Source organism: Natator depressus, chromosome 7, assembly GCF_965152275.1.
Source record: "Natator depressus isolate rNatDep1 chromosome 7, rNatDep2.hap1, whole genome shotgun sequence".
NCBI lineage: Eukaryota > Metazoa > Chordata > Testudines > Cheloniidae > Natator > Natator depressus.
In genome coordinates this window covers 102,894,006-102,907,613 of record NC_134240.1, presented here as the reverse complement: position 1 = coordinate 102,907,613, position 13,608 = coordinate 102,894,006, and the positions used below count along the sequence as shown (strand labels likewise).

The window sequence follows — 13,608 nt, the reverse complement described above, 5'->3', positions numbered from 1 at the left end:
GGGAACAAGAACCAGACCTGAGGGAGGAGTTTGTGTGTGTGGAGGGAGGGTTGAGTAGATTAAGAGAGGGAGCCTAGGGGTAGGGAGAGACTGAGAGTTAAGGTAGGGAGAGAGTTGAGGGCTGGCTGGGCAAAGAGACTGGGAACCAGTGGTATGGGGGTGGGCAGGAAGAGGAGAGAGAAATCTGATGAACAGCCAAGGGATGTGCAGTGTTTGTAAAGAGAATGGGGCAAGGAGTTCAGAGTGAGGGTGGAAAATTTGAATTTTGGTATTGAGAGTTTGGTTAAAAAGCAGTTGCAATGGGTGAGCGAAGAGCATATGAGGGCCTTGGCAAAAAAGCCCTGGAAGGTTTGTGTTCAGAAAAGGGGATAAGCTTTAGAAAGAAAGCTACAAATCAAGAACTGAGAAATCTGTTAATGGCCAGTGATCAAAAGGCAGGAGCACAGCCCTTACCTGATGCTACAGAAGCTGCAGAAAAAATTAGAATGCGAAAGGCAGCAAATAAACTGCAACTTGAGCATAAACAGAACCTAGCAGAAATTCGATGGCTGGAAAAGCAAAAGATAGCCGAGATAGAGAGGAAGGTAGACTGGGGCTATGTCTAAATTGCAAAGAAAAACCAACAGCACTGAGTCTCAATGCCTGGATCAGTTGATTTGGGCTTATGGGGCTTGGGCTGCAGGGCTAAAAACAGCCATGTAAATGTACTTAGAGCCCTTCAGGCAATTCAAGGAATAATTAAGCTAATTGTCATCTATTCAAAGGGTGAGGCACAACAACTTCCTTAAGTAGGTGAAGCATTTTCTCTGAATAAACATGAGAACACAGCCCTGTTTACCATGGTATTTCCATCTGCATAAGTACAGAAACCCTGAACTTGGAAAGCTTTTAGTTTAAATCCGTGCCTAAACTAGGCTCTTGTCTATGCACAGTCTTGCACATGATTAACAAAGTGTTTTTAATCCAGTTTAGTTAGAATGCAAGTTTGTGTGTATACATATTAAAGTGCTTTCTTTCAGTTTAGCTTTTTTCCTATTTAAAAGAAAATAAAGATTAATCAACACCAAAAAAACCCATAAACCCACTCTAAGAACTTTATACACAAAATTGTCTTGTTTTTACCATGCCATTATAATTAAAGCAGTTCCGTGTGCTGCCAGTGTGGACACAGTTTTGCTGATATAAAGATACTGACATCAGTGTAGCTAGTCCCATACATTTAGGAAAATATATTGATACTGGATACCTTTGTATACACATCTTTTGACACTAGAAGTTGTACCCAATTTAATTCTTTTGGTTAAAAACCCAACCCATCCCAGACCAAAATAGTTAAATTGGTACAAAACCAGTGTGTAGACCGGGGGTTAAGGTTAGAACATATTGGCTACTTGGCTGCTGACACAATTTTCAACATTATGTTGATTGTTGAAAAAAATGCTGGTGGGGTGTCTACACTAGTGCTCTGAGCATTGCTGACATTAGTGGGAAATGTTTTGATAGTTTAATGTAAACAAGATCTAGGACCCAAAAGAGGCCTTTGATTGAAACTAGGGAAGGCCAGACTTGACATACATGATAAGTATAGATTACAAAACAAAACAAAAAAAAACCCTGTCATCTTACCTTTATATATCATATGAGGGTGGAGGGTGGGCAGTAGCTTAATTTAAAACAAAATAAACTCCTGTGCAGGTCACCTTTTAAAAATGTTAAGCATAGACATTTTCAGCCCAAAGAAAAAATATGAACACATGGAAAAAGGGTTGTTGAAATGAAAGTTAGACCATATCCTTAATCTTAGTAATGGCTGCCTGCAATTGCTGTGATTCGTATCTTATTAATCGCTTCCAAAGACATTTTTTAAAAGCTGCTGCATGACTTGTCCCTATTGGCTTTGCAGAAGCACTTAAGTAAGGATCATTCCCTGTGTTGTGCTGACATTATTGCTGGTATTTAAACAAGGTTGTAAATAATTTAAGCTCCTTAGACACTAAGGAGGGGGAATCAGTTTAGATAAAGCAATTTTGCAGAGCTTCCAGATGAATGCTGAAGGCAACAGAAAAAGTTCACGACCCTTTAAATCAATTCTGTTTTTTTTGTTTTTTGTTTTTTTTTTTAGCTACCCTTCTCAAAATCATGTCAGAATAGAATATCCTAGTATCTGGTTTCTCGATTCTACTTTATAATACATTCTCTCATGTAAATTTGTCTAGACACATTCCATTAATTGCTAATTCAGTTCAATTTTGAAAGATTGTTATCCGTGTTTGCGGAGTCCCTGTAAAGTTGTCAAGACTTTTCTAAAAGGTGCACAGTTTTGCAGGTATGAAGGATACTTCTGTTCATAGTGCTTTGAAGGAGTGTTTTAAATAGGATCAACTCTCACAGATTCACCTGGTTTATGGTGCTAACATGCTGGTACAGAGATAATTGCTTCCACTTTTCCTTTTTGCTGTAAAAAATCATATTTGTGTCCTGTCTTTTAGTCTAGGAACTAGAAAGTTTGCTTAGTCTTGCTCATGGAATAAATTTCACCACAAATCTACTTTCTCTAGATAAAATGAGCCACCTACAACATAAACTTAACATTTCTGAAAGCCACTCTTTTCAATAAATAAGCCTGCCATATGCCTGCAATGGACCAGATTTATAAATCTGGGTATGAGCAATTGTTGGCATTTCTGTATATGTAACTTAGGTAAACAGTTGTGAGCATACATTTTGCAGATGACATGTGTAAGTGGACTTCTTGACTTTGTTAGCTTACATGGTAGACGTATTTGGCAAATTGAATGCACTGAACCTAATACTTAAAGGTAGGAATACAAATAAAACTGATACGAAAGACGGAATCAAGGAATTCTCGAAGAAGCTTTGTCTTTGGAGATTCCATGTTGAAAAGGAAGTTATCAAGTGTTATCAGACTTTAAAAAAAAAAAATTCAAAATGGTTCAAATGCTATTAAATGAGTTAATATTTGATTTTTGTCTAGATTGTATTCCCATTTTGAGGAATTTTTTCGTGGAGCTGTAGATACATCTGATGATACCAGCTGAATTTGAAATCTCTGCTTGTTAACAGTTGATACCATTCCAACATTAAGTATCTTGGCTCAAGAAAATTTCTTAGAATTGTTGAGTGATCAGGCTGAAGACCGGGTTTTCAAATCTAGCAAACCAGGAATTCTAGATTGTGAGAGTTACAGAGTTAGGTCGATGCAAGGCAGTTTTCGTTGACCTAACTATGTAAGTGTCTACGCTAAAATTTCACTCCCACCGACGTAACTACTCTGCTACACCAACTTAACCACACCTCCACGAGAGACTGTAGTTAGGTCGACACAGTGTCAGTGCAGACACTGTGTTACTTACATTAACTGTTGGCTTTCAGAAGCTGTCCTACAATGACCTGCACTGATAGGAGAGTCAGTACAAGCGCTCCTGGTGAGGATGAGTGCCACCGACACAAGGAGCTTAGTGAGGACACACAAAAACAATTTAATTACTGCAGTGGCTGTATGCCGACTAAACTTAGATCAACATAGTTTTGTAGTATAGACATGCCCTCACTGGTGAAACTATGGAAGTGCTGCTTCTGCTTGCTTCCAGCTATCTCTGAGTCTGAGTTTTCAGCGATGATTTCTGTGGAAAACTAAACAGAAATTGTTTAAACTTGGAAAATGACACTGTGGCCTATCAGATGCAACTAAATGTACAACTGTGCGGTTTGAAACCAACTCATTCTTCTCACTAAAATGTTAAGCTGTGTCCAAACTTGCCAAAAAGTCCATATTTTTAACTTTTTTAGTTTTAAAAACGCAGATTGTATAATTAAACTGACTGTAGTTGAATAAAATCACAAAACTGTCCAAACTCTAATGTCCCCCTTGAATACTAGTGTTCTGAGTCAGTAAAAACAAGTATTTGGTAGTGAAGATCCCCACCATTTTTTTTAAAATATCTGTGAAGGAGCATCAGTACTAAAAAGTTTAGGTACTACCGCTCTAAGGTGCTGCAGCAGCTCCTTCCCCTTGCAGCCACTGAAGCAAAGAGGTTTGGCAGAAAAATGTTGTTTTTGTATTCCTTTCATCATTAAGGTGGATGGAAATCTCCATCTAACCTGTAATAGAGAGAACAAGACTTGGCAGTTGCTGCTTGTCCCCAGGAAGGGATCTTGGAAGTTCCTGGCAGTTGGAAAAGAAATGAATAAGACTCTAGAACAGAAGCAGCAGGGACTACATAGGCTGGTAGGATGGAGCAACATTTCAAGAATGAACAGGCCAGAGACCCACGAAGCCACTGGACAGGGCATAAATAGCCACTGCTCTTAATGGTAGTTCTGCAGGACTGTCATATGAGCTTTCACTCCCAGGCTCAAATACAGAAGGAGCTAGTTTTTTAAAAAGGGAAAAAAAGTATTGATTTTATATATAATATATAATTCTTAAAAGGCAAATGCCTGTCTTATAGTGTGTGGCATGTAACAGCACAAAATGCTATTAATAGCACAAAATGGGTGGTGATGCCAGTGTATAAATTCGAGCACATATTGGAGGTGAATCCCAGTTGCTTCATCGCAACAGAATTATTCTGAAACTGACTAGGAAGAAAACATATGCTTAGCTTCTAGTCAACTGTACCTTTTAAATTAAAAAAAACAAAACCTGCTTGGGGTAGGGAGAAATTATTTTCTTCCCTAAAGAGTAAAACTTGGGCTATTAGAAAACATGGAGTATGGTATACACCAGGGGTGGCCAAACTTACTGACCCTCTGAGCCACATATGACAATCTTCAGAAGTTAGAGAGCCAGGGTGTGCCTGCCAGGACTCAGGGCTTCAGCCCCGTGTGGCTTGCCTGCTAGGGCTAAAGCAGCGTCCCCTCCCTGCACTTCCTAGCTGTTTGCCACTACCTCTTAACATGGAACTAGCACCTGGGAACTGCAGGGAGGGGCCACTGAGGGTGGGCCCTGAACCTTTAAATTCCCCCTGCCCCCACTCTCAGTAGGTACCAGTTGTCTCTGACAGAAGCTCCTAACCCCACTGCAGGATAGGGATGTAAATACTATTTAAAAAGGAAACGGTTTAAGTGATTAAATATTCCATTTAAACGGTTAACCAATTTAAAGGGCTGATCCAGCAGGCTGGGGCCAATCGGGTGGTGGGGCTGGCACAGCTGGGGCAGGGGTTAATGATTTAAGGTGGGTTAACCTTTTGCATCCCTACTGCAGGGCAGAAGCCCCAAGTTCTGCACGCCGTCCCCCCCCCACCCCCCCTAGGTCAGGGGGAGAGACGGGACTTGTGGGGCTCTGAGAGTTGCACTTTAACTGTAAAAGAGTTCCATGGGGCTCAACCACTACTGGCATACACAGAAACAGACAAATGCATTTATTTTCATCTTGGTTACTGACAAGTGCCACTGGTTTAAAAAGGGAATATTGTTGTTTAGAAAGGCTGTACTTGTAAGCACTGAATAAATATTTTATACGAATACTTTTCATGACAGTTGATCAAGGAGTTACCGTAAGTATTAGAAGAGGAATTTAATATGGAATTGCCTTTCTATCTTATATTGTATATTAGGATGGAATGTCAATTTCACATTAAATTTTCTTCGTGCAAGAGTATTTTCTGTGATAAATGGCAAGATTAAAAAAGTTATGTTTGAAGGGATTTGTCAAAACAAACTTTTGCATATACAGAGTACACTGATTTTTGACAGGCTTTAAGATAAACTGCAGGCTGAATTGTCAAAATACAACTTTCTGCTGAGCGGCCATTTTCATCATCCATAGTCAGATGTAAGGGCTATATACTATATTTAAACCAAGTGTGTCATCTGATGGTCCATAACCACCAAGCCTTACTTGGATCACTGGCTCCTGCTCTGCCTTGGTGTCCAAGCATATGCTTGCTGGAGCATGGAACTGGTCTGGTGGGTAAGGTAAGTGCAAGACTGCAGAATACTAAAATAAAAACAGCTGTGTGAGCAATTTTGCTTTTGTTCTCAAAGACTAGAGTCCAATGGGCATAGGGAAACTGTGAAATAAGGTAGTTTGATCCAAAATAACAGCTTCATTTTAGATAATAAAGGTGATGTGCTTTGTGTGTCTTCAGGAGTTGTAGAAGGTGATTTAGCTGCTGTTGAAGCATACAAGTCCTCAGGAGGAGATATTGCACGCCAGCTTACAGCAGATGAAGTACGCCTGCTAAATCGCCCTTCTGCTTTTGATGTGGGATACACACTTGTACATCTGGCTATACGTTTTCAAAGGCAGAATATGCTAGCAATTTTGCTTACAGAGGTGAGTTACTTTGGCCTTTGTTTAGATCAACTAAAGATTTTACATAACCTTATCACAGTTTCCAATCATTGCAGTGCAACTTTCTTTGCTAGGCGATGGAGACAGACAAATGCATGAGTAGCGTCTTTGTGCCTTTTTTCTGTTTGATTTTTCAGAAATAGTTCTCTTAAAACAGCAAGACTGTCATATCCGGATATCTTACAAGTTTCTTGTCAGATATAAGCAGTTTGGTCATACTTCCTGACCTTATTGCAGTGGAAGTAAACGGCTTTGATGCCTCCCGTGCTTTTGTCTGGGGAAAAGGAAATGCCTCTAGAGCAAAACACTTGGAGAAAATTAAATTGCTGTATCTGAGTGTGCTGGGGAGTTGTAGCAGCTCTTGCTCGAGAGTGCATACAGCGCAGCAGGGGGCAACGCATGGGAGGAGTAGGCATGCAGCTGCTGCTGTGCCAACTCCACAGGCAGGAGGAGGAGAAATGACTCGACGGGCAGAGGGCAGCAGTGTTGTGGCTTACTTGGGTTTGGGGGAAAAAGGTTGTAGGTGGATTGGAGAGCAACTTGCTCCTCTTTGGGTGGAGTCAGGTTAGGTGGTCTTGAGTCCAAGTTGGACCTAAAAATTAGGCCTGAATAGACCTAGCACAGATGGGTCACATGATATGTGAAGTTCACCAAGAGCACTGCTTAGATTCACCCTTGTGTACTTTCAAAACTACCTCCTTTCAGGGAAGAATCTCTGAGCCTCAGTTTGCTCCCCTTCCTGCTTAGAACTGAATCAGGAGTCGATGCAACTTTTAAGGACAATCTAATGAGAAAAATTACTCTTACTGTAGGGTTGGGGGATTAGCTTTTCCCAAGGAAGCTAGTGTGTGGGAGAAGGGGGATGAGCTGCATATAAAATTGTATCTAAAGCCTGGGGGTGAGGAACAAAGCAGCAGAAGAGAAGACTAGTGGGAAGTTTTCAGGTAGTCTGAAGAACTGTTTGTATTTGTGTGCAGTTAGTACATGCAACTGTACATTTTAAGTGGTGAGGGACACATGTAATTGGTTTGATGGATAGATTTAAAACAAAGTTAGCTTCACTGAAAAATCCTGTATTTTTGATTTTGTCAGCAGCTATTTTTACCTGCAATAGTTGTGAAAATGTGTACTGAACCCTAGCAAATAGTAGTAATACTGTTCCCTAGGTTTGTCAGAGTAATGACCACTTTAAAATGCATGTCTTCCAAATATCACTTTAAAATATCTCCATTGTGTAGTCCAGATGTGTACCTGATGTTAATATATGACTTTTATCACCGAATGACTTTTTTCCTGCCATCGATGGCCAGAATCCTTCAGAATTCGTGTGGTCCATGTATAGTCATTTCCTCACTTATTAGACTTCTGGCAAGTGGGAGGTAAGAAATGGGAAGTTTCCTCAGACAAGCCCATTCAATATGCGGTATAGAATCCCATGTAACATACGGAAGCAAAGAAGAAATTTACATGAGGATGCTAAATTGTAATCTGTGCCCATTCATAACATCAGGCTTTTTCCTTCTGTCACCAAGTGGCATCAGTGGTTCTAGTTTGGATCAGCATTTTATGAACCATCATTTTGTTTGCTTCTGTTATCTAATTCTACCCCACCCCTTCAGCCATCTGTTCAATTTCGGTTCTTGCTGGATTCAGGGCTAAGTTATGTGGTGGTCAGTTTAGTGCCTGTTAGCTTCATAATGAGTAAGCGGTATTTGCATTCACTCATTTATGATAGCTGTTGACTTATTTGTAATGTCTTTGAGGAGACTGATATTTACACTCATATGTGAGCACTTTCCATCTGTCTTGATGGGATCACTTTTTCCCTCAGTTGTGTTCATTCCAGATTCCTTCTTTATAAACAACTTTAAACACCTCCTTATTCCTCTTTTTCTCAAAACATTTTCTATGAAATGTTATCTAATGCCTAACGCTTCTTACTATTTTTGGTTAAATATAAATGGCTATCAGGTGAAATAAGTCCGTTATATTACAGGTATCACAACATGCGGCAAAGTGCATTCCAGCGATGGTGTGTCCAGAGCTTACAGAACAAATCCGGCGTGAAATTGCTGCGTCTCTTCATCAACGAAAGGGAGATTTTGCTTGCTATTTTTTAACTGACCTTGTAACATTTACATTACCTGCAGGTAATTATGAAATGCTCCGCACTTTATCAACGATGCCTTTGTTACTTTAATTATGTATGAAACTACCAACACATTTTGTCACCGCCCCAACCCTCCGCCCCCTTCTGCAATTTTTCTGATACAACTTTTGTTAGCACTTGCTACAAAATAGTTCTTAGGCTTTTCCTGGTGATTTTTAAATCTGCAAAGCTCTTCACGTACTTCAATCCTCGCATTTCTCCTGTGAAATAAACTACTATTGTTCTCAGTTTAGAGATGGGAAAATTGAAGCAAAAAGGATGTCTTCACAGAATAAGTCTGTATTAAAGTTGAGGTTGGAGATCAAGTGTGCCTGGTTCTTATTTCGATGCTTAGGTGACTAGATTTTTGCATCATTCTGTAGTTCTGTAATTTTAGTGTTCCTTTTGTAAAACAAAAGGTTTGACACACAATGATTGGTTTTGGGACTAAAACTACTATTCAGATGTATCCTGTGTTTTTTTTTCTTACATGGAAATGTTCACGTTACAGTTATCTTCAGTTTATTCTGAGATAGCATGATCGAGAAGAATATAAGCTGTTTGACATCTGAATATTTGTAAAAGTATATTTAAAGATGAGCGTGTCTCAGTCTTCTGATTGAGTTCCCTTGACTGAATATTTGATCATAGAATTTTCATTCTAGTTGAATGAAGTGAAGTTTTTGTGATTTATATAGTACAGTATACATAAGCCGTAAAGTCTGTGACAGCATTTTATGTATAGCATTAGTTATAGCCATCATAAAAATGTTCCATTTGAGCTTTCCCCACAAACTTAAGTAAAATCTTGTGTTCCATGATATTATAGACTGGATGGACAGGGAAAAAGGAAACTTAATTATATTGCAGAAACTGGTTCTGGACTTGCTTGCAGTAGGAGATTGTTAGCTATTACTTTTCTAGAAATATTAATCCTTTTATAAACGTGGCTTGAAACTGATTATTTTTTATACCATGACCCTGGATTATGAAAGTACAGAGGACATGCTTCCAGGTCTGGCTGTCATCTCACCTAAAAATGCTCTTGATACAGTAAAAGCTTTGTTATCTGGCATGTTTGGTGACTGGCGGGTGCTGGATTAGTCAAAAATTTCGGTTAACTAAGAGATATACTTACCAATGGAGGGAGGGAGTTTGGATGCGGGAAGGGGCTGGGGGTTGGGGCACAGGAAGGGGTGCGAGTCGTGGGCTCTGGAAGGGAATTTGGGTATGGGAGGGGGGCTTGGGGTAGGGGGTTGGGGCACGGGAGGAGTTTTGGGGTGCCACATCCAGGCACTGCTCACTTTGGGTGGCTCCCCACAAACGCCGACGTGTCCCTGCTGTTCCTAGGCGGAGGCGCAGCCTGGCAGCTCTGCATGCTGCCTCCACCTGCAGGAGCTACGGAGCCAGTGCTCGATGGAAAAACTCTCTTCTCTACTTATTTCTTGCTTTCTCACCTGGTTCCCTACTTCACTGATTCCACTGGAGCAGATGATTGGTGATCCTTCAGGTGTCCAGAAATCTTGTGTCGGGTGCCTTAGTGCTTTGAACACCATGACCAGCCAGCATAAAGGATTCTTAGCTTAGTCTGGGATTTGGAGCTTTGGGCTGCACATGGCTGAACGGAAAATAGCAAAGCCTTAAGGAATTAGTGGTGAAGGAGGATAAACAGTAAGAATTAGCTAGTCAATAACTGCGCACATTCCATATATCAGTACTCCTCCATTTTAAAATGTGTTGGTGTTAAGCCATTTTATTCATTGTTCCTTTTCCAGATATTGAAGACTTACCACAAACAGTCCAAGAGAAGTTATTTGATGAAGTACTTGATAGGGATGTTCAGAAAGGTAAGCGTGTGTGTGTGTGTGTGGAGAGAGGTAGTTAGTTAGTACGTACCATTTTTGCGGATAGCATTTTGGATGTGGATACGAATTTTGTATCTGCGCAGGGATCTGGAGCTGTAGCACAGGCTCACCAGGGCAAGTGGAGAGACTCGAGCTCCCCACAGCTTCCAGCCTGGCTGTCCCTGACCCATCTCTGCTAGGGGCAGAGGGCGCCTCGGCGCCACAGGCCAGCCACGATGAGAGCTGGGCGGGCAGCTGTGGGGAGCCGTGGTGGATCCTCCACCTGCCCTGGGTGAGGGAGCCCAAGCAGCCCCCGGCCTGAGTGTCTGCCCCCCAGGCCCTCTGTCCAGGCCAGGTGGAGGGTCTGCCATGGCTCCCCACAGCTGCCAGTCCGGCTCTTCTCATGGCCGGGCTGTGGCTCCAAGGCAAACATTCCCCCCCCCCCCCCCCACTGGAGCTGGTTTGCAGAGAGCTGCGTGGGGAGCTGGCATAGAGTTGCATACCCTCAGCCGGGCGGGGACACAGCCAGGGCCTGTTCTCGGCCTTCCCCTGCACCGCAGGTAGGTGGAGGGTCTGTCACGGCTGCCCAGGCTTCCTAGTTGGGCTCCACGCTGGCCTGTCCCGGGGGGGTGGGGGAGAGGGGCCTTGGGGAGGAGGAAGAGGGGAAAGGGCAGTGGATAAGCAAGGGCTTGCCCCCCACCCCAAGCCCCAGTTCTGGTGCCACTGGTCATTGCTGTGTGGATCTGCAGATACACATTTTTTATATCCATGCAGGGCTCTAGTTATTACAAATAAACCCTGAAGTCTCGTTATCTGCTATTAACGTGATACTTTACTTAGTTTGAAATAATACATGAATTCTATATTTAAAGCAAAATTTTATGGTGGATAGGCTGGCATTTGCAGGCAAATTTCTACCTTTTAATATAAAGATTAGAGATTTGACTTTAACACTAGGAGTATTTCTGAAGGGACAGAAAGAAAAAGCGAAGCTGTGGTGCTGGTAAAATTTGTGAAACCTATGAATTTATCGTCTAAACTTCTGAAGGCTCCCAGTCATGAGCTCTTCAGTACTCTCTCCTGTATTTAAATAAAATTGGTGAACAATCTTCCACTTGAGTGGCTCTCTTGAAACAAATTATGGTTTTTAAGTTTGTCTGTTTTTTTTAATCTACAGTTTTTAGTCTAGGGAGCTCAGCTCTACCCTGTTTAGTGCATCTATTTTTGTAATGTTAAGGTGAATAGATATATGGTAAATTGTTGATTGTATAGTATCTTCTGATAACCAGTTTACCTGTAATACAGAATTTCATGTTGAAAAGAGTCTAATTGCAAATAACGTTTACATAGGATTTTTCTTGTATTGTAGAACTAGAAGAGGAATCTCCCATTATAAACTGGTCTTTGGAATTGGGTACGCGTTTGGATAGTAGACTATATGCACTTTGGAATCGGACTGCAGGGGACTGCCTGCTTGATTCAGTACTACAAGCTACCTGGGGCATTTATGACAAGGATTCGGTGCTACGGAAAGCTCTTCATGAAAGTTTACATGACTGTTCACATTGGTAAGCTGGTACATTTCTCATGTTAAGTTCAGGAATATTTTTCCAGTAGCATTGGTTGTAATATAGTGATGAGCTCATGGATTTATATTTAATTATGTGGAACAAAGGAGATGAATTACAGCACAGTTTAAGTTGTGTGTGTTTAGTTTATCTTTAAAAACCAAAAAAACAAAAATAAACCAAAACAAAATTTAAATATTATGTAAGTCAATTATATTACCAAATAAAATTCTTGTTTTCAGTGCTTTAAATTCCATACAATGTCCTTAGCACGAGCTGTAGTATGTTGATTACTTCAGCTTTCAAGTTCTGCATTTGCAGTGTGAAATGTAGTGAGTTTGTTGTTGACCCGTATGTGCTAGTTCTTTATATAGTAACTAAAGTTTTAAGTAACTTAGTTTTTAGTGTATGGAAAATATACGTTAAAATAACATCAGGTTGCAAAGTCAAGAACTCAAAAGTTAGGAAATGTCAAAATTAAAGTTGCTTGTGCAACCTTAACTTGTCCCTCTTGTGCCATATGCATTATCACAGTCACTTTTCCCATAGTTTCCCCATCTCTTTCAGTGCATGGAATGGACCGTGCACACTGAACGAGGAGCTCTTCAATATCTTGTTTTCTCTTCATTGTTCCATATCTCCCCTCATGCTTGCCTTACTGCATAGTATTCAAACCCTGCTCTGAAAACAGAATTATTAATGTCCTCCTGGGCTTTTCTGTGGGGCTTATCACTATAAAATCTGAGTGTTTAACAAACGTTAATGAACTTATTTTCATAGCACCACTGTGAGGCCAGGAGGTTGGTGTTAATGCCATTTTACAAATGGGGAACTAAGGCACAGAGAGATTAAGGTGGAAAGTATTTATCATTCTAACTGCCCAATTTGAAACACTCAAGACTTGATTTTTCAGAGTACTTAGTATTGTAATAGCATTGCATATGCTTGAAGTCCAGCTCACATTGACTTTAGTTGTAGCTGTGAACGTTCAGCACTTATGCATATCAGATCCCAGGTATCTCAAATTGGGCACCCAGAAAATGAAGAACATAGTTATTGACCCACCTATGAAAATTTTTGGTTTCAATGACGTCCGTAGCATCACATAAGAACTCCATGTGGTAGAAGCAGGGATAGAATGTAGTTCTCCAGGGCAGCATACACCTGCCTTAGCCATGAGAAAGTACTTTCTCTTCTTGCAGTCCTCTGCCTTATTTGCTTACATGCCTTCCAGATTCTGTAACAAAGGAAGCAGGAGTCCTACAGACAAGTTTCCTTTGCTGTACAACCCTGATTCATCCCTAGAGCAAACCCATCCTGCATGCTGAATAGGGCAGAGGCCCTGTGGGGGAAAAAAATGTGGTCATGTAACTAAAGACTGTATCATTATATATATATATATATATTTTTTTTCTCACAAGGGGGCCAAATTAAGGTTGCGTGGACAACCTAATTAATTCTGGCACTTCCTAACTTTTGAGTTCTTGACTTTTCTTTTTTAATAACCTAGGAAATTACATTTTTGAAAACACCCTACATTAAAAAGATTAACAAGCTTATAAACTGAAAAGACAAATTCCATTGTATGGTATTCTGTTGACACCCACCTGGTTCATCATCAGGGTTGAGACCTTTAGATCCAACGTACTGACTTCTGCCATTTGAGCTAATGGAGAAACTGATGGCAGTAGTAGGTTTTCATCCTCTGTGGATCAGCAGTAGAGG

At 40.8% G+C, this 13,608-nt stretch overlaps 1 protein-coding gene across 3 annotated transcripts in view; it reads left to right on the top strand.

The window, feature by feature from the left end:
* ZRANB1 (zinc finger RANBP2-type containing 1) overlaps positions 1–13,608 on the top strand; it is a 74,701-nt gene that overhangs the window by 37,307 nt on the left and 23,786 nt on the right. For all 3 annotated transcript variants that reach the window (XM_074959183.1, XM_074959185.1, XM_074959186.1), the window contains 4 exons: positions 6,117–6,304; positions 8,319–8,472; positions 10,247–10,318; positions 11,685–11,883. In XM_074959183.1, the coding sequence (XP_074815284.1) occupies positions 6,117–6,304; positions 8,319–8,472; positions 10,247–10,318; positions 11,685–11,883 (613 nt within the window). The remainder of the gene's footprint in view (positions 1–6,116; positions 6,305–8,318; positions 8,473–10,246; positions 10,319–11,684; positions 11,884–13,608) is intronic.